This window comes from Opisthocomus hoazin, chromosome 2 (assembly GCF_030867145.1).
Source record: "Opisthocomus hoazin isolate bOpiHoa1 chromosome 2, bOpiHoa1.hap1, whole genome shotgun sequence".
Lineage (NCBI taxonomy): Eukaryota > Metazoa > Chordata > Aves > Opisthocomiformes > Opisthocomidae > Opisthocomus > Opisthocomus hoazin.
Genome location: NC_134415.1, coordinates 123,927,492 through 123,948,578, shown reverse-complemented (window position 1 = coordinate 123,948,578; position 21,087 = coordinate 123,927,492). Strand labels below are relative to the sequence as shown.

Genomic DNA, 21,087 nt, shown 5'->3' with positions numbered 1-21,087 from the left:
CAAATTTAAAAAAAAAAACAGCCCAGTAAATACAATTATGTAATGTAACTTTATTCCTGTGTCTGTATGTTGTTGTATAACTGATGCTCTGTCTCTTGCAGGAGATGGAAAGAACAGTCCATGTGTTTGAAACGTTCCTGTGAACTCGTCAAGATGGGTGGGTTTATCCTCTCAAACTGCTCATGGGAGAGCAGTCCTCTGAGCCATTCAGTTTCCATTTGCACCAAGTACGTGCAGAGCCTTGGTCTTAAGTGCTCTGTCTTTTTCTTTCTGTTGAATTTGGTGCTATTGTCTCAGGTACCTGAAACCAACCAGCCTACAAGAACCAAACGGAACTTCATATAGTTGTATCTGATATAAATAAAGAATACAATGCCACAGCTTGGAGATTTTTGGTGCTGCAGAAACTGTTCTCATTTCTGCTCTTGTTCACTCTACATGCATTATCTTTGGGGAAACTTCAGGCTAAGTGGAGACCAACACATACGAGAGAACTGGAAAGAGCAGATCTAAGTTGAATATTTTTAAACAGGCAAACTTTTTTTAATTTTTTTTTTTCCAATTTTTCTCTTCTCTGGGGTAATGGACAAAAAAATCTGTTCTAAAGCAGGCAATGATGCATTGTGGTAGGAATCTTGAGTAACTGGATGTACAGTAATTTGAAGATGAGGCTCAGTAGAACTGCCTTTAATGTGCCTTTTAGTCAATTGAGAAAGATAAGGCTAATCATTTGGTCTGGATTATAGCAAATGGCAATGTTAGAAAGCTGTCTTCAGAATGAAGATCTCCAAAAGGATGATTTGTATTCTCTTCATTGGATGGCAACCAGTATTGTGGTTCTATAATGCCTGTCTTACTCTACAAAACTAAACTAAGACACACTGCAAAAGCCACACACTTTACCAAAATGGTGAAATTACTTTTTCATTGGTATATCTTTGTTTTAGAAACAAGTTACACAGCGAAACTCTTCTGTGTTGCTAAAAACGAAGCATTTTCCCACCATGTCCTTGTTTTCCATTTTGAATTCTTTAAGAAAACCAAGTTTAATACGGGCAGTTTTCTTTCTGAAGTTCTGTGTTTGTAATATATCTTGGACTGTGCAGTGCAGGTAAGAAGACACTGTAGTCTGTCAAAGTCCTGGAGCCCAAGCTTGCTTGAAAATAAAACTTAAACTAGGCTTCACAACTCGGTCCGTGCAAAACATTGATAATGTGGGGGTTTTGGAGGACAGCCTTTTGGATCGATCTGTTCGGACCGACATTCTCTGGGTCTGAATTGTGTAGTTCGAAACCTTTCCTTTCTGGAAACTGGAGAGGACGGTGTAGGCTGTTTCAAGAAAAACATGTTTTATCGCAAGTTCAGTATTAAAACATTACCTGGGCTGATTTATTTCAAACCTGTGTGGAAGGCGTTTTAGAGGAGTTGGCTGGTGTTACCGTCGTTAACCATTCATCGTGACTGTCCCTACGTAGCCGCGGAAGTGTCTTTCCAGAAATATGCAACACAGTGTGAGGAGTTTTTAATTCGAGAAAACAGTCTTGGACTACTGCAGAGATACTGAGCTACCTCAGCTTTTTGTATTTTATTTACCAACAGTGTTTACGGAGGACTGTAGTCACTCTGCTCCCATTTGCAAACGGAAGCTAAGGTACTTGTCTCCACCTCTACAGCTAAGAGTAGTGTAGCGCTGCAGAGGAGCAAAACACGGGCCTTGGGCTACTGCAGTAATCCAAAGTGCTTTGTATATTGTGGTTAAACAGAATTCTGTCTTAGATCTTTTTCTCCCCCGAATGCTACTGTTTTTCTTCATAGCTAATGGCAGAAAAAGGTTTTAAGCGTTCATGTACATCTAGTTACACCTTCTGCAGGTGTAATGCAACCCATGCAGAAACACTGTATTTTTTAGGTGGGAAAGTGCGATTAAAAACAACAAAAACAAGCAGAAAACACATGTTAAATGAGATTCTTTGATCTCAGATTTGATTATGGGATTTTTTTCCATGTTTCATTTAGTATTTATTAGCATCATACCTGTTTGAGATATTTTTGTGTCTGGTACATTAACAGCATTTTGTATTTTGATGGAAGTTGTTACAAACTTTAAGATTTGATTAAATAAAATGTAGCAGATTTTTTGTAGCAAGTTTCTGATAAAAGGGGTTTTTGCAAGTCTCAGGTTCTTGCTGCAGAATTTTTTAAAAATATTTATTCCAGTTTCACTTACTCAAAGAAGTTTTTGTTCAAGTAACAGCAGCACTTGTGGAAGATAAAACTGCATACATTTTTAAGAAGATGATAAATTTATATGAATTAAAACAGTTGAGAATTTTAGTCACCAGTGAGTGTGAAAAGCAAGTTTAAGCTAATGCCTGGCATTCAAAATGGTTCTAAAAGGTCAGGTTTCTAAAGGAAAATTTTTACTGTCAGTTGTTGGTTGGGAAAAATTGTAAGAGGCAGCTTACAATTGTGAGGAGCTGCCAAGTTGTTGTAGGAAAGAGTAGCTGATACCAGATGTTCCAGTGGACAGCTTACCGAAAATTATATACTTGCCTTCGTAGCCCAAATAACCACACTTCAGTTTTTGTTTTCCTTTACAGATGTCTGGTGGTTATAGAGTTAAAACAGCTGTTAATTTATCCATGTGGTCTAAACTCGTTTACTCTTTGTACGTTTTTAATTTTATTTTTTTTTTGCCGCATAGCACTGGCAAGAGTTTGTACAAATTGACCTCTCTTCCTTGTTTCTTGTTGTGAAAATTGCAAATAAACTCCTGTGTGAGTCCTTGTGCTGGGGTCAGTGAGATGTGGATGGCCAGAAGGAAGGAGGTTTCTTTCTGGGGATCACAGAATTGCCCTTGGGTGGAGTTGATGGCTATGGAGTTAATTGTATTTGCAAGCTTGAATCTCACCTGTGATTAATTTTGTTGTTTTTGTTTTGTGTCCTCTGTATTTTTACTTGATTTCCTCATATGCCAATGTATTTATAGGATTACTGTTTTTTGTAATATCTTGTCTTCCTTTTTTTTTTTTTTAATATTATTATTATTAAGTTGGTGGGTCAGCTCTGGTTTTACCTTCAGTCTCCTGAATGGCAGGTCCTGAAGCTGATAGTCATTTATTTTGTTTTTATTTTATTTTGTAATCGCAACGTAAGCTTGAATTTGGGCTTGTACTTGCATCTTTTGTATCTTGTACATTGGGTTATTTAGACATTGGGGAGTCCTGTTTGGTTTCATTAACGTGTGTCTACTTTGTGGATTAAGTAGACTTCCTTCATCAACTATGGTATATTTTGGATTCTATAGTTTTATTCAGAGCTGTGTTTAAAATGATGTTTTGCATTTTGACTTCATTTTTTGTTAGTTTGAAGTTATTTAATTTTTTTGAACTTCTGGAAATTTTGAACATTTTACTGTAATTTGTAATATAACTGCTGTGAAATACTTGAATAAAGATGACAAGAAAACACAGCTTTAGCTCCTTCAGAAACATATTTAAAAGAAACCCTGCCTTCTGGCTGATTTCAGCCTTTTCTTACCAGACCTCCTTGATTTCGCAGTTCAGATGTTTTACTCTGGGATCTTGCTGTTTGTTTATTTTGACCAGTTTAATCCCTAACTTTTGCTTTCAGTGTCTGTCCATTAAAGAAAAAAACTTCTATTACTAATTTTGAGTGACGAAGTGAAACTAGCATTGCACATTGGTGAGTGAATAAGGTAATTGTTATGAAGTTACGCTCTGTGCTTAGAAAATGTTGTGTGTTCAGTTGCAGGGTACCGCCCGGGACTGCTTACAGTACGGCAGCATCCAGGTAATGGCAGAGTTTCTCATGAGAGGTTTTTTAAAGAAACACTCTCTTTCCTTCCTATTTATCAAAGTTGTTCTTGCTTTTTTATTTTAAAGATGAACTCTGAATATATCTAGGAATTCCTTTAGTTCACCCCTCAAATAATTCATGCGTAGGAGAGGCGAGAGGCGATGCAAGTGACAAATCAACTCACATCTTGCTCGCTGGCCATTGATCTGGAGCTGACAAACTGTGTGTGATGTACACAGTGTGGAACAGAGTACGAGAAGCTGTTCTGCAGAGTTGTTATGGCCTCTCTTGAGGTGTAGGACGTACAACACACCTGCTCATGTCCCGCTGCTCCTTTCGGTGTGCCTGAAACTGTAGGGCCCCCGGGGGAAAGGCTAGTCGAGGAACGGGGGAGTAGTCACTTAGGTGGTGTCTGGCTCCCACTCCACTTCTGTGTGCTGCTTTGAAAGCACAATTAGATATGAAAGATAATATCTATTATTATATAAATACAATAATGAAGTTGCTCGGTGAGAGCCTAGGCTCATTCTGTGTCGGCATGGTCAGAAGTGTCGCTGTGATCTGAAGGGTCGCGCCGATGCCAGCACCACACTTAACACCGAGGGGTTTGCAGTCTGGGGACCAAGCAGGGTGTGAGGGCGTGTGGAGCTGTTCCGGTCCTGTCACCGAGTGGTGATGGCCGCGTTAACAGCGAGAAGAGTTCCAGGCCTGATTCCTGACACTGGCTGTAAAAATAATCAGTCTGAAGGGACAAAACTGTGCTTTGCTTGGCCACTGACAGAAGGATTCTCGCAAAAATACTTGGTGAACTTTGAATGGTGCTTCAAAAGCATGAATTGGTGAGGATAGCTGGGTCGCATCACGTGTTGTTAATAAAGCCATAGTAGAACCTTGTGTAACACTCAGGTTTGGCAGGTGTTCACTGCTAACACTGCTGCCTTCTGCTATTGGTTTCTGCCTTGAGTGGAGTTCTGAAATGCAGTTTCCCATATTTCCTTAAATTTGCAGTGCTGCACATCCTCTGTTTCCTCCTTTATGCCCCTCAGATTATTTATTTAAATAAATTAAAAATGAGATTCTTTTGGTCTGTATCTTGTGTAGGATTTAGATTTGGACTTGGCAGTGTATGGGGTTTTAAGCTAGCACCGCATGTGAATAAATTCTGCAAGCTAGATCAGTAAACTTATGAATGGATTAACGAAGCCAAACACTTCATGGTTTTCTCTCCTCCTTTCATGCATCACTTGTGATCACATAACTATGATGTAAAAATGAGGGATTATAAACTTTAACGCTAATTAATTCAGCCTCATTCAATTTCTAGATGAGTGATTATTTTACAGTGTGATCCTTTGCATAGGGAGTGTATTTCTGTTGAACCCACTGCCAGTAAATGGCTGTGACTACTACTAAATTCCATTTATTTTAGGAATGTGTTTGAGTTATGCTGTGCTGAGCCTTGCTGTAATAGTCAGGGAAATCCTTTTCCTTTAAAAATATTAGAAGCTGCCAAGATTTAAAGTGGATTCACTGCTTTGAGTGGAATGTTAGCATAAACCTGGCCATCTGCATGATGCAGGGAGGTTGTAGTGAGGCGGGTGTTGGTCTCTTCTCACAAGTAACTAGCAATAGGACGAGGGGCAATGGCCTCAGGTGGCATCAGGGAAGATTTAGACTGGATATTGGGAAAAATTTCTTCACTGAAAGAGTGATCAGGCATTGGAACAGGCTGCCCAGGGAAGTGGTGGATTCACCACCCCTGGAGGTGTTCACAAAACGTGTAGATGTGGCACTTCAGGACATGGTTTAGCAGGCATGGTGGTGTTGAGTGGATGGTTGGGCTTGATGATCTTAGAGGTCTTTTCCAACCTTAGTAATTCTGTGAAGGTTTGCTGATGCCTGGGTGCTGGTTTGGAATGAAGCTGCTCTCTAGTGCCAAATGCCAAAGGTATTGTCGAGTGACATTGTGTTAGAAGGCTCCTCAGGTTCGGTTCCTGGAGTGGGGCAGGTGGAGAGCAGAGGAGGGGGTTGCTGAGGCTCTGCGTTTGGGACAGCCGTGCTGCAGCCCTTGGGGCGCGATGTCTTCCCATCAAGGTTGGTTCGGCTGTGGTGGCCTCCTCTCTGTGGTTTGGTTGGTTTGCTTCTGCCTCACAGCAGTCGGGGATTTGGCAGAGTACGCGTGAGAAATGTGCGGGTCCCTGAGACTGGGTGGCTGCTGGGAGTGCTCACACCATTTGTCCTCCGTTTGTGTGCGGAGATGAATCACGTAGTGGTGAAATCCCCTTTGCGTCAGTGTGAGATTTGAATAGTGCTGTATCTCAGAGATGTTTGATTGTGTCTGTATGGAAGCAGGAGTCTGTAGAGGATGACCTGTCAGCTTTGGGACTGTGGATTGAGGGGAAGGAAAGGCTTGGGGAAATTTCAAAAGGGCTTCCTTTGAAATACTGCTTCAGCAGAGGAAGTAAAGTAGCAACCAAAGTATTCATCCTAGAAAATATGTTAGATTTGGACTAAATTAATTTGCTAAGAAATTGAGTCTTTCTGTTGTAAAGGGAAAGAAAATAATGTTTTAGTTAAAGAACTATTTCTCATCTCCAAAACAGTCGGTCTTGTGTTTTGTTGCTGACTTGGTTACACCTTGTAGAATCCCTTCTGTATGTGGAGGGTACCTGGAAGAGCAGTGGTACCTGATTTTGGTGATGGGCAAGGACAAATTGCCAATCTGTTTTAGGTTTCTAACGAATATAATTCTGAAAATGTCCACACGAAAGGTTCAGTGGGATAAAGGAAATACAATGGGAATAGTCACGTTGTATGTGACTATTAACATCAGTTTAGTAATAAACTACTGGTTTGTGTAGACATTTTAAGTGTCGGAAATCTAAGCATGTAAGACCACATTTTTGTGAGGCACTGGAGATGTAACTGGCCAGCAGGTCGAGGTAAGGGATTCTGCCCCTTTACTCCGCTCTCGTGAGACCCCACCTGGAGCACTGCATCCAGCTCTGGAGCCCCCAACATAAGAAGGACATGGATGTGTTGGATTGGGTCCTGAGCAGGGCCACGAAGGTGATCCGAGGGCTGGAGCACCTCTCCTGTGAGGACAGGCTGAGGGAGTTGGGGCTGTTCAGCCTGGAGAAGAGAAGGCTCAGGGGTGACCTTAGAGCAGCCTGCCGGTGCCTGAAGGGGCCTACAGGAAGGATGGAGAGGGACTTTTCACAAGGGTGGGTAGTGATAGCACAATGGGAAATGGCTGTAAACTAAAAGAGGGCAGACTTAGATTAGATACTAGGAAGAAATTCTTCCCCATGAGGGTGGTGAGGCCCTGGCCCAGGCTGCCCAGAGAAGCTGTGGCTGCCCCCTCCCTGGCAGTGTTCAAGGCCAGGTTGGATGGAGCTCTGAGCAACCTGGGCTGGTGGAAGGTGTCCCTGCTCATGGCAGGGGGGTTGGAACCAGATGATCTTTAAGGTCCTTTCCAACCCTTACCATTCTATGGTAACTGGTTTAAAATTGACGTCTAGCCTTTATATCAGGGTTAGAGTGCTTCAGAGTCTTGCTCTAAAATTTAAAGCATGTCCAGAAGGCAGAAAGCCTGTTTTAAAATAGAAAGCTTCCTTTTCACAAGATTCAGAGGACAGCCATGCAGGCAGAAGCTGAGCATAAATTCTACGGTGTTAATCTTTTCAATACACGGGAATAAATTTTGGAAGTGGAAATGAGCTGACAGCTAATGACAGCTAATGATATTTAGCGATTTGCCACAAAAATTTGGGCTTATTCACAGAGAATAACGTCAGCGGAAAGCACTGGTTTGTTGACTGTGATGCTGTGGCACGTATGATGTGATCTCATGCTTGCGCAGGGCCTAACAACTTCTGTGTGGCGTAACAGTCTTTGCAAGATTGGCATCTAGTCTTGATCTGCAGAGTTTGTACACCTGCCCTGCTCTCTGAGCTTCCCATCAAGTGGTTAAACTCGCTGATAGAAACACATGCCTTATTCCTCACTTATTTTTGCCTGGCTTCTACTTCCAGGCATGCCTTTTTGTCTTCTCTTATGTTCCAGACTCTTCATACACAGATTTGCCTCCCCCTCCCCCCCAAGATACTAATGCACTGCGGTAAGTAGCCTCTCAGTCTTCTTTTTGCTGAGCAGAATAAGCTCTTTGTGGCTTTCACTGCATTTTCTCCAGTCTTTAAGTCAATTTTGTGGCTCTTTTCTGCAGTAGGTCAATTTTTCAACATCTTCTAAAACATTTGTTCACAGAGGAAATTGATGTGATATTCCAGCATTGGTCCCACCAGTGCCATATACAGAGCTAAAAATCACCGATTCCTACTCACTGGTCCCCTTTTTACACATCCAAAGATCAATTTAGTCCTTTTATGCCATGAAATTGGGCTGGGAGCTCTTGTTGCTTGACTCTTCTCAGACTTGCAGCTTGTCACGGTGCCGTTCTCTGTCCTGAATGTCAGCCTTCCTCGTGCCCACCTCCCCGAGGTCCCGCTTAGCTGGATGAAAAGAAGTTCTGCAGTAGTGGTCCCAGCCACCCAGAGGAGCCAGCGCAGTTCTGATGCCTTGTTCGGTCCTCGTTACCTTCTGCTCTGCTAGTCTCCCTTTCACAGGTCTCTGACTGGTGATTTATGTCAATATTTTCCTTCAAGAACCTTGGAAGAGGAGGATTCCCCCATTAGAAATACTCTGATAACACCAAATTGAGAATTACTCAAACAGATGAGATATTCCTCAATTAATCTGGCTATTCTTAGCCTGTTTAATATTTGCTGTCTCAATACTGTACAGTGAGAGAGTTGAAGTATTTTGTCACATGCTGTTGAAAATCTATTAGCTTATCAATCAAACATGTAATCCTGTCAGAGAACGAGATCAGGTTTGTGTGATACAGCCGATTTTCTAGAAAATCACCATATTTACTCTTATCTCTTTGATTCATGATCAGTTTAGTTAGATATCATCTTTCCATTTCTGCTGGGGATTGGTGTCAGGTGAATGCCCTGTAATTACCCGGTCATTTCACTCGCCCTTCTGATAACTGTCACAGGATCAGCACTCCTTCCCAAATACCCATGTGATATTAAAAATGAACGTCAGCAGGGCAGAGACTTCTGGTCGTTCTGGAGATGGCAGAGTGTTTGGTTACCTCCGGAGTTTGAAAACCCCCATCCCCTAGGGAAGGTCCTCTCCAGGCCGTATGCAGTCTGGGCGTCCTGATCCCCATAGGGGATAGCTCTTGCCAAACAGAAGACAGAAATGGGAGCCATTCCCAAGCGCTCCCCGCCATGTTTCCACTCCTCATTTTCCCAGGAAAGGCTGCGTGTGGCATTTGTCTGTTCCAGTACATAAACGGGCAGCTGGCAGAAAAGCTGGGCACAGATTGAAGCAGGTAGAATTGAACTCTGTGCCAACAAGGAACGGAGCACTGCATGCACTGGGCAGGAAAGTAAAGAACTTACTGAAAGATGATCTCTTTTAATGGAAACGGAGCGGCTGCAGAAATTCCAGTGGGTTTGGAAATGCAGCTCTGTGAGAGCTGGTAATTTTTACTGGGGTGGAGGGACAGTGTGGGTGGTAGAGTATAATGCTCGTTACGCTCTTGGTGTGCCACCTGCACTGCTTCCTTCACCGCTCCTTGCTCTGGTGCTGCCCACCAGCACGAGGACATCGTACGGCAAATGAGGGACTGATTTGTTTAAGTTCCCAAGAAGTGGAGAGGAATGGGTTCCTTTCTACCTGAGAGCACCATTATTTTCATGAACCTGTATTTTGTAATGAGGTGGGAAGGGAAGAGCAGACACTTACGTAGACGGGTCACCCATGACGTCAGTTAGGTGTCTGCTCTTCAGCTTCAAAAAAGTGGGAAAAGGTCAGCGATGCTGGTTAACGAAGAAAGCGTGTGCATTGCCTGCGGTGCGAGGCAGGACTCTGCACGGTCTTCAGCTTGGCATCGGTTGTCACCACAGTTCCTGGTTCCGTATTAATTTGCTTACAAGCTGCATGCTGAAGTTGCCTGTCAAGCTGTCGAAAAACCTGGGTTACCAGTCGTGTTCTCCAGACAGGTCGTGAAAGAGTTTGATGCCGTGGCCAGTGTGAATCTTGCCGTCTAAGATCTGGGATATGAACTCCGAAAGAAAAGAGAATGCTGGTCAGAAATAACAGATGATGAAATTAAAACCAGCAGGCAGCCTTTCAAACCTTCGCTGTGTAGACCACCGCTAGTGAAAAATTCAGAGGCAGATTTGGCTTGATGACAGCACCGGAGCGAGCTTCTCCCAGGTAGTAACCGAGCCAAAACATTCAATTCTGTGCGTAAAGCTGCTGCCGATTAAAGCAGAATTTGTTTACATGAAGACAATTGGAATTTGTGACTCTTCAAGAAATCCGCTAGCTAAACAGGAATTACTAAAAGTAGTGTGTGTTACCAAAAGAAAAAAACAGAAGTAAAAAAACCCAGCAAAGGGAGAGTTGTTTTTCAAGGTAGTTGCCGCTTTCCGTGTTGTTCCCAGTCTCCAGCAGCTGGAGCGCGTGCCGGTCTGCTTGTCACGCTTGCTCGGCTCAGCGAAGGAGCCCGTGATGGCAGCTCTTGCTCTCATGAATTCTAACCTCAGCAAGTGTTTAATATCCCTCAAACAGATTGGCTTTTCAGAGGTACAACGGTGTTTCTGTTCGGTAACGCTGTCCAGCTCGGTGCAATGAGTGATGGGAACGCTGTTCCCGAGACACGTCCGTCTGCTGCCCTCCAGACCATTTTCTGTCTGGCTTTTCCTGCTGTCTCCAGTTATCAACCCGGAACACCCGCTGACGGTGGGAACTCACCGCTGCCTCTCCAGCGTGAAAGCTGTGCTTCAGCTGAAAGCATGTTTCAGCTCCTGTGCTTGAGCCGACTTGACACAGGAAAGGCGGCGTTAAGGGGTGAGCTTAAGGGTCTCATTCAATAACTACCTGAAAGGAGGGTGTAGTGAGGTGGGTGTTGGTCTCTTCTCCCAGGTAACTAGCGATAGGACGAGAGGCAATGGCCTCAAGTTGCATCAGCGGGGGTTTAGATTGGATATTAGGAAAAATTTCTTCACTGGAAGAGTGATCGGCATTGGAACAGGCTGCCCAGGGCAGTGGTGGAGTCCCCATCCCTGGAGGTGTTCATAAAACGTGTAGATGTGGCACTCTGGGACATGGTTTAGCAGGCATGGTGGTGCTGGGTTGAGGTTTGGGCTTGATGATCTTAGAGGTCTTTTCCAACCTTAATGATTCTATGATTTAAAAAGCTTGTATTAACGTGGCAAGTTATAAAAACGTCAAAGTGGCTGCAGTGTCGGCGTCTTCGTGGGAGCCAGGCGCAGGGTGCAGCCTGCCAGGACTTGCCTGTGTCCGCTGTTTGTGGGCTTGTCCCCTGCTTGGACACGGTCAGCTCCTTCAGTTGGTGATGGGGAGACAGCATGGGTCGGAGACCTTGCCCTTGCACTTGAGAGAAAAGCCCTGGGACGGGTTCCAATGCTCGGAGACATTCCCCCGCGGGGCCGGGCGGGTGGGTGGGTGCAGTGCTCGGGGCGGGCGCTCGTGCAGGCAGGCAGAGGCGCGGGCTCCGGCTCCGCTCCCCGCTGAGCCCCGTGGCTGCAGAAGGTGGGTGCTCGTGCTGGCGTTCCGTTTGTCTGGACTCCACCAAGGGCAAGCTGGAGTGTAACGAACACTGTAATTAGTTTGCTCCAATTGCGCTGTGCTAAGCTCAGCCTTAACACCTAGCTGCGGTTAATTAAAAGAGGAGGTTGCTGGGGTTTGATTAGTGTGGTGTGTTTGTCACTAGATGGAACGTGGATGACTTGTCTAAATTGTCGGGAGTGGGTGGCTACCCGTACGCTGGGAACAGCCCCGTTTGGAGATGGCTCGCCTTCCCAGGTGAGCCAGGGAAGGGTCAAACCAGCGAGCAAAAGAGTTTTTATCGTTCCCAGGCTGCGGAGCCTGCCTGTCCCCTGAATTTCTTAAGGCTTTTAAGAAGAAAAATCTGCAAGCAGATATGTGTGCACGATTCATTTGGCAAAAGCGCTCAGCCAGCTTCCCAGAGGGGGAACTCAAATAATTCCCACATACAAGTCAAGCAAATAGCCCGTGTCTTGTTCACCCTGCCAAGCAGGACTGACTAGTGCTGAGTAAGAGATCTCTGCTGAGCGTCGAGGAAAAGGCTGGCAGCTCACCCTGCTTGGTCCGGATGACTGCGGCGTGGTTGTGTAACACTGAATCGCAAGGCTTGGAGGGGTCTTCACAGGCTGTGCAACCCCAGCCACTCAGCCTGGACTAAAATGTTTAAAAACCGCGGTTCACGCTCTGAAATACTTGCATAGACGTGCTCCGCAAGAACTGGAGACAATTTCAATCTGTGTTGGAGTCTCCTGTTAATGTGCAGAACAGATATTGCCTCCCAAGATCCAGCTGAAATGTTCCACTGCGGGGGTATTTCAGACCAATTGTAGTTGGCTCATCTTTGTTCCACATCCAGTTTTACGGCGACCAGCTGACGCCCTGACGAGGCATCAAAGGCACCAGGACGGTGGCACTGAAGTGCTCTCTGAACGATGTGTCCAGGGAGGCACAGAGCTCCCGCCCTGGGCGTGAAGGAATTTTGGCCACAGGACAAAAGTGGCTTTCACCCTTCAGACATCGCAGCAGCCATGCGGTACAAATCCTGACTTTCTTTTAGAACAAAACAAAAGGACGAAGCTGTTTATCAGTGGGTTTGTTCGAGATACTTTCCTAAACTGTCCTAAGCCCTTTTGTTCTTAATAGTACACGTGGGAAAACAGATGAAGAAGAAACAGTCTTGCTGAAAAAAATCCAAAATGACTTCTAAGAACTTTTCCAGAAAGGAGAACAGAAGTCCTTCGGAAGCTACCGAGCATTTAAATAGTAGCAATAGATTTTTGGCTTGGCAAGAGAAGCTAGCTGGATGGAATGAACGTGCTCTCAGCCATAGCTGGGATGAAACCTGGAGTCACCGTTCACGCAGTGTTGTTCCTTGTTCGGTCGTGACAAAATTAATCCAATCTGGATGCTGAATCTAGGTCTATAAATATATTTATTATAATATAACAAGAACTTAACAGTAAACATAAACTATATACAATACAGTTACAGATAACCCTGTTTTTAATATTATTCACAGAAAGAGCCAGTTTTGTTCCAGTGTGAGAAATAAAGAAATAAGCTAAACTGGAAATGTTGCATGTGTTTCGGTCTTGCTGACAGGTAGCACCTCCTTTGGAGGCAGACACACACCAACACGGAAATTCGTCCTGCCCCAGGCAGTTAGAAACTTGTGCTCCAATCTTTAGGTTCACACTTGCACCCTGTTTGACATAAATACTTTAAATGACATACTAGTATATAATTTTGTTGTGCTTATTATTTCGTTTTCTTTAAAGAATAAATAAAACAACTGCATAACAAAGGCTGGAACCTCACTGTCAAAATGAGATACTTGCGTCACCCTATAGCTTGACTCAGCTGACTTGAGCACTTTTTCTTTAAATACTGCAAGATACAAATTTTTTTTGAATTTTATAAACGATTATTAATAAAATAAGATGATTAGCGAACCATCTGCGTTGATTTCCCCGAAGCTGTAGGCAGACCTCCCTCCGTATAAAAAGGCTAGCGTATTTGGTATGAAATTCAGCTCGGTGTTGACTGTGAGATCTCACCCACGCCCTGTGTAGGACCCTCCTTCTGGGATTACCGGCATGGCATTTGGGATTTGAGTCTGCAAAGGCAAGTATGGCAACAGTTCTCCCTCTACTTGGAAAGAAATCAGACAATCCTTAGCTTGGGGTTGCTTCCTATTGGCAAATTTCAAGGTTCTTTCCCCTGCCCCCTCTACGTTACCCGGCCCATCTCCCATTTCATCCTTTTATGTATAAATTTATAAAGAATTTCCACATCACAATGCTCTCTGGATAGACAATATTTTAATATATATAAAAATATAACCCCTGTGCTGTGCATATACTTACAACTCTACATAGTAATCATTTTAAGTCTCTTATACTGGGCTTATGTCTACGCATTTTTCTACCACGGGATTTAAACTCGTGTGTTTAAAACCTGTAAATAAGAGAAGCATAAGGTTTCCACACCTATAGGGAAACTTGAAAAATAAAATAAAATAAAAAAACTTCTCAGACTTTACATAAAAGATAGTGGCGTATATCCCAACGTAAGGATTTTTGGTTGAGCGCCAAAGCTGAGCGCGTAGCCCCAGCATGCGGCATCTTCTCCGTTTGCTGAAAGCGTGGAAAGCCCCACGTGACGCTGGGCGTTTCGATGTGACCCCAACCAGAAGTGAAGCGCGGGGGTTTACCGGCAGACCGCCTCGGGAATCGAAGCCGTTTTCATTTCGCATCACGGGAATCGAGCACTGCCGAGTTCGCTCATCAGCAGAATCCGTGAGGAAAAGGTTCAGAAGCCCCCCCCGCCCTGTGGGCATGGCCACACGTGCCCACACAAGTACCCCCGCAGCAGAGACTCATCCAGCCCAACAGACCTTGTTTTCTTATTTTTCCTTCATCATTTTACACGGAATTTATTACCAATGGCTATTCTTCTTCTCCCCAGTCCCCACCTCACCCCCCCCTTCTGGGCTCTGCTCGAGAGAACTGGAGGATTCGTTTGATCTGATGGAAGACTGACATCAGCGTAAGCTATCTGTCACACAAGGTTTCTCTCAGTCATTGGTATTGAAAAGCATGTATTTGTTAAAAACAAATGTAGGAATCAAAGTGGTAAGGACACTTTGACCTTTCCAATAGATTGATGCCTAAAGTGTAATAGTAAAACTTATCTGCATGATTATTTTAAGAATCAAGCTTGAGCTCTAAAGTAAAATGCAGATTTTTTTTTTCCTCTCTTCCCCAGCTTAAAAAATATGTGAAATTCTATTGCACCTGGGCTGACCAAAAGCCAACGTCCAGAACAAGTGCCACTATAACATCTAGTGACACCCTTGTATTATTAAGTTACAATATCTTTACATAGCACGGAGCTCTCTGCTCCTTGTTCACCAAAAGGTGAGGATGATTTTTCTACATTCAATGTAGACACTATTCCAGACTTTCGAGCAGTAAGTTCACTGGCTGGCTTTGCTGCTTTTGTTCCTTAAGTAGTAGTATTCTTCTTGCCCGCTTTCAACAGGTACAAACAGTTCCCCGTCCATCTCCCGGGTGCCATCAGCCGCTCTGAATGTACTTCTTGATTACTACGCAGCCGTGTCGAAAAACAGGGCAGGGCATATTTGGTAGAAGTGTCCACGTGTTTGTTTTAGGGTCGTAGGCTTCCATGTTTCCCAGGGCAGGTCCTTCGCTGCTAACGATCCCGCCAGTGGCATAAATTTTTCCATCCAAAACCACAGCGCTGTATTTAAAAAAAAAAAAAAAGTTTTAGTTAGTCTTCTTAGCCAACAACTTTCTGTCCAGGCTTCAAACAGACTCAAGCTTTTGTAACAAGGGTGAACGACAAATACACCTTTTATTCTTATCTGTGCAAAACTGTGTGGGCACTTCTCTTCCCTCTCCCTTTCTCTTCCCCGAATTAATCCTTTTTGGGTTCCTGCCAGGTAGATAAATGTTGTCTCTAATTTAAACAACAGAAATTAGTCCCAGGGAGACGTTTCTCCAGCCCACATGTGGGACCTGCAGCAAACGTAGCAGGACGACGCGTCCCCGTGACACCATGCACGCGCAAAAGCCATCCGAGCAAGTTGGGGTCGCTGCCTCCTTGGGCGGTGGAAGATCAGCCCTGCCTTCAAGTTACTCCTCTAACTGTTGACGGGTGCTGCGAAGGGGGGAATAAAAACCCTCCCAGAAATGGTCTCTTGCCTCAGCCCCTTCCATGGCTGCCGAGCCTGGAGGTCCTGTGGAGTGGTCCTCCTTGTCCCCGCTGCGGGAACCCAGCCTGGGGGACACCCACTGGGTGGCTGGGGATGTGCGGCTGAGGGCTCGGCAGGGGCCCTGTATGCCGGCCTCTACAGAAAGCGAAAAACCTTACTGCTTTTTGAAAGGGAAAGTGTTTGACTTCAGCCATCTCTTGCAAATCAAGGACAACGAGGTCGGGCTAATCCCGTGGTCTGTAGGGTCTTGACAGGAGGGAAGGTGCACAGGTGTGAAAGGTGTTCGAAGGAAAAACTGCCCTTCGGCCTCGTCTCTTCCTCCTCCCTCCTTCTGCTTAACCCCTCGTCCTCTCCAGCAACCCTGCACGGGGCACGACACTCGGTTTGGGCTAACGCAGACGGACAGCGAGGGGCTGCGCCCCGTGTGTGTATTTGGGAAGGGCAGAAGGTTGATGGAGCCAGCAGGCAGCTGGGTGGGAACAGCCTACGCAAGGCTGCCGCGTTCCCATGCTGCCTTCCTGCTGCCCAGGGGAACCCCAAAGTGGGGGCGGCTTGGCTTTTCTCCTGCCGGGGACCCCGAGTTTGCCCCCCAACATCAAAAGGTGGTGGTAAGCTGGATAGGGTTGGCGGTGGCTTTTCTGGCCATCAGGGTCCCTTCTAAGAGGTCTTCTGGTGGTTGGGTCCCTTCCAAGAGCAGCCGGTGGATGGTTGTTTTGGGAAGGAAAATGGAGACTTGGAGAGTGTGACACAACAGAGGATGGCAGGGAGAAAAAGAGGGAGGGGAAGGCGAGAAATTAATTGCAGCCAAGAAGGCGGCCTAGATCTACAAAGCTGGAGAAGGGTAATAACTCTGTAGGCTTGGTAACAGCAAAGTCATTTCTTCTGGCTAATTTTGGAGCAGTGGGAAGAAGCAGGATGAAAAGTGATGAAGGCAGAAGACAGAGAGCGCTGGAAGACCCAGGATGAACTGAGAGTAAAATGGCACCAACAAAGCCATGGGTTTCTGAAGAACAGAGAACTCTGATGTCCTTGCGGAGAAGCAGAGCCTGAGGTTAAAAATAAACCCGCAATGACAACAGTGAGGACTCAAATAAGCCTCGTCCCTGGGTACCGTCAGGAAATAGGAAATAATGAGAATCTTGTCAAAATAACTGTTAATCTGAAAGGAGGAGGAAAGAGAGAGAGACTTGAAACACTTGATTAGAGCCTATCCACAAATCAGCAGGGCTGGATGATACATCGCCCAGGGTCCTAAGGGAGTTTGCTAATGAACTTACTGAACCACTGGTAATTATTTTTGAAACGTCAGGGAGAAATGGGGAAGAACTTGAGCAAAGCAAGCGCCATCCTGAAAGATGATGAGCCCACCTCCGATGGAGCTGGAGCTGGTGACGGGGAGCACTGCCTGGCAGGGACTCCTCCCAGGACCAGGGCCCCTACGGCCAGGACCAGCCAACCCCGCACATCAGACAAATGCGCAAATTAAACCACGGTTTAGGACTTGGGCAGGGTGGGAAGCCCATCTCTGTACTGGAGCAAGTTACTATTTGAAAGCAAGACAGGCTGGGAATTGCAGCTTGGAAAATACGGGATGAGGAGCGGGGGGAGGATGGTCCCACCCCACGCTGAAACAGCCCCGATGTGGTGGAGGGGCTGCTGGAACCAGCAGGACAAGAGTTTAGAAATGAGGCCATGGGGTAGTGGTTGCTGTTTGTGTTTCACTTTGTTTTCTTAATAGTGAAGCTGAAGCAGGTGGAAGCTTAATTTGAACTGGGATAGGGTTTGGGATGTGCTGGGCAGAAGAGGGTCCACTGTCAGAGATGGACTGCGGTACGGAGCAGCTTTGCTGCCTTGGTTCTCTAATGAAAGGCTGATCAGTCATTAAAACAGTACCCCTACACAAAGCTTGACCAAAAAAAAAAAGGAAATGGGTTAATTCAGTAATTTTATTGGGTGAAGTGGGAAAAACCAAACAAACTCCCAAAGAAAAGATTCCCAAGAAAGATCTGGCTGCAGAACTATAAATCATGGGCAATTAAAAGAACGGCCAGTGTGGTGCATGGAGCCCAGGGCCTGTTCCGTCAGTGTGGATAATCAAGGTCCACCGCCTGTTACTGGCCTCAGCTGAGATGTAGTTTACTGGTGTAGACACGCTGGAGTAGACGACAGCACCTCACGCCAGCACAGGAGAGGACCTCAGGGGCTGTCACCACGTACATATGGGGCCTGTCTCCTACTGCTCATTACCCAAGGAGACTGCTCTGCGTGGAGCTTCTGGTCTGGCTGGGCAGAAGTGGATGGCCAGAGGGAGGACTCCGTGCGGAGACCTTCCCATCTCCTCTGTCAGTGACCCCGGGAACAGGAGCCAACCAACCAGCAGCCCTTCCTAGCTGGCTGTGTGCTGCTCAGCTGAAGTCTGGCCCGGTATCCCCTTAGGCATCTCCTGTTAGGTCTGTAAACAGGGACGTGGGTTCTTCACAGATTCCTCTTAGTATCTGAGTCCCCCACATTTCTTCTAGCAAGTTCTCCTCTGGGGCACGTTTAGTGGCAGCTAGTCTAAGCCAGAGCTGCGGCCACTGTGGAGCGGTTCAGCAGCCAAGCACACCTTCCTGGACCGGTGCGTGTCCAGGTTCCTCCTCAGCCCACGCTCTGGGTGCAGGCTTACAGCGGGTGGGAAACACCGCTCTTCTCCAGCACTGGGGCTACGGCACTGAGAGAAATTCCTGCCCAGCGGCCGGGACCAGCAGCTCACCACTGTCACCTCCCGTCACGGTGCCAATGCGCCGGGGGAGAAAAGGATGCTGAGTTCCACCCTCTGAAAGACCGTACGAATTTTAAACAGTGATCAGAGCAGCTTCTGCCCCCTCCGCATGCAATTCCCACAGATGAGACCGGCACAAAGCTCAGCTTGTGAGTCCTGCCCGAGGAGAAGCCGAACAGTGAGCTACCCCTGCTACCCAGCAACAGGCAGCTCTCAGGACGCAGCGGGTACTTAGGCGTGCAGGGGGCTTTGGAGACAGTCAGGCATCTCGGGGGCTGAAGTGGCAGGTAGGCACTTCAGATCAATTAGGAATTTAGTCCTAGATTGCTGCTACTTTGCGATATTAGGACAATCACCGCTAATTTCTGGGACCTCAGGGAATGGGAAACTCAAGTGGGCTCTAAAACCTTGGGGAAAGTGAGAGGAAAGGAGTGTGCTCATTGCTCTCTCTTCATTACTGTGACAATATTTCGTTTCTCTCCTCCCTTCCATCCCACCAGCTGTAAAAACATCGTTACCAAGGCTGACGTACAAAGAAAGAAATAATTACAATAATTAGGATGCGAGTTTATTGCTTGGTGCCATTAATCCTGGGAGATAAAATGATTACAGGCTGTCAGAGCCCGGGAAGCAAGGAGGTTCCGCGCCGCAGAGCCCTGCTGCGGGGTCCGACCCCCCCGGCAGCTTCAGGGACGGTGACCCCCCAGCAAGGGGGCTGCCGGACCACCCCGTCTCTGCCGCAGCACGTGCGGGGTGGGGGAAACCGGCGCCAAAATGGAGGTCGCTTCACCCACTCCTTCCAGGAAAATGCGTTTCAGCATTTCGCAAATTACTGCCCGGCAGGCTAACGACCCTGCTTGCTACTCCCCAGCTAATTACTGCCATTTACTAGCGAGGCTTCACCTACAGCCCTGCGGCCGAGCCACCCGCAGTGCCAGGGCATCCCTGATTGCCCAAACCAGGAGCGGCGTCAGCGGATTACGCCGTGACTGTCCCCCAGCATGGCCACTGCTAGTCCCGTCCGTCTGCCGACCTCCACCAAGCTGTGAATCACGCTCATAAGAGAATCCCAACGCGGTGGAGGTTCTCCAAGGGCTGGTGGGGAACTGGCTGTCCACGGTTGGAGTGCTTGTGTAGCCTGAACACCCCATCAGTCTCTTCTCTGCCTGGCCACCTTGCAGTCCTTCCCCAGCTTGAGCAAACCGGCGGCAGAGGAGATCCCTCTCTGACAGCTGGCCATTAAAGGACTTGATGTGCAAAGCCAACTCCTAGAACAGCCCAGGCTGGGAGGGACCACAGAAGATCATCTGGTCCAACCTTTTGTAGGAAGGGGAGCCTCCATGAGATTACCTAGCACCCTGTCCAGTCCCATGTTGAAAACCTCCAGTGACGGGGTCTCCACCCTATCCCTGGGGAGGTTGTTCCAGTCAATGATTGATCTCACTGTAAACAATTTTGTTCTTATATTGAGATGAAACCTCTCCTGTTGCAACTTGTACCCATTGCCACTTGTCTTCTCCATGTGGCTCCTTGTGAAGAGGTACTCTCTGTCCTCCCGGTAGCCACCCTTTAAGCACTGGAATACTATGCGAGGTCCCGCCCTGAGCCTTCTCTTCTCCAGGGAGAAGAGACCTAACTCCTTCAGTTTTCCTTGCAGGGCAGGTTCTCCAGCCCTCTGGTCATCTTTGTGGCCCTCCTTTGGAACCTCTCCAGGCTGTCCATGTCTTTTTTGCATTCTGGGGACCAAAAATGAACACAGCACTCCAGGTGCAGCCTTGCTCTGTGGCTGAGCAGAGTGGGATGATCTCACTAGTAGATGATCTCTGCTAGTAACGTCCCTGCCGATGCAGCCCAGGATCTGATTTGCCTTTGTTGGCAATCCAATGATGTTGGATTGCTTTTTAATGAACTTTTTTAATCACGTGTGAGCAAACCTACGTGCGCTCCAGCTCAGGCGTGGGGCAGCAGGGCTGAGCACAAATGAGCTGGCGGTGCTTCCAGCTGGGGCCCTGCTCAGGCAGCTCAGCTGCCATGTGCCTGGGGGGCACCTTCCCACCAGGAGTGTCACGGACCCTCCGCTTTTCCCTCAAAAGCATCTTGCAGTGAAGGTCTCCTGACGGGCAGTAATTTGGAGCAACCCAAGGCGGAGGAGGTCAGCGCCTCTCTTCTGTAGTGTTTGAGAGCCAAGTGCCGGGGAGCTCCTGCTCCGGCCCTTCTCTCTCCCAGCTGTGATGGCTAGACATAGCACCAAGCAGTGGGACCACCAGCAAAGTTCGTTAATTTTGATTATTATTCTTCCAAAATTTCCTGCTTGGTCCTAAAGACCACATCAGCCTTATCAGGAAATGTTAAAAAAAGAGAAAAAAATCCCGTGTTGCAGTGTCTAGGGTTGTAAAAGAGATTTGAAACAGCTGAATTAGCATGTGGTTTTGATTCCCTGAAACTTAGTATCTTCTGAGTCCACAAATAAAGCTCCTCTCCCTCCTCACTCCTGCCTATGCATGCACACGTGCTCAATAATTTATTTGGAGCAGTTCCACAGCCGTTATTAAATATTATCAGTTAGATAGACACGGAATCTGCTTAGATGAAGAAAAAGAAAAAATCCCTGCATTTATTA

The 21,087-nt window shown here is 46.5% G+C and overlaps 3 protein-coding genes across 5 annotated transcripts in view; 1 reads left to right on the top strand and 2 right to left on the bottom strand.

Moving 5' to 3' along the window:
- The window catches only part of LOC104332420 (ATPase family AAA domain containing 2B), a 60,560-nt gene extending 60,417 nt beyond the window's left edge, over positions 1–143 (top strand). Inside the window, exon 28 of the mRNA XM_075445178.1 lies at positions 102–143. Coding sequence (XP_075301293.1) covers positions 102–143 — 42 coding nt within the window. The remainder of the gene's footprint in view (positions 1–101) is intronic.
- Positions 1–21,087, bottom strand: part of UBXN2A (UBX domain protein 2A) — a 342,165-nt gene that overhangs the window by 237,429 nt on the left and 83,649 nt on the right. The gene's annotated exons all lie outside the window — the stretch shown is intronic.
- KLHL29 (kelch like family member 29) overlaps positions 12,885–21,087 on the bottom strand; it is a 415,619-nt gene continuing 407,416 nt past the window's right edge. For all 3 annotated transcript variants that reach the window (XM_075414912.1, XM_075414911.1, XM_075414910.1), the window contains one exon: positions 12,885–15,231. In XM_075414912.1, coding sequence (XP_075271027.1) covers positions 15,048–15,231 — 184 coding nt within the window. In that variant the 3' untranslated portion in view covers positions 12,885–15,047. The remainder of the gene's footprint in view (positions 15,232–21,087) is intronic.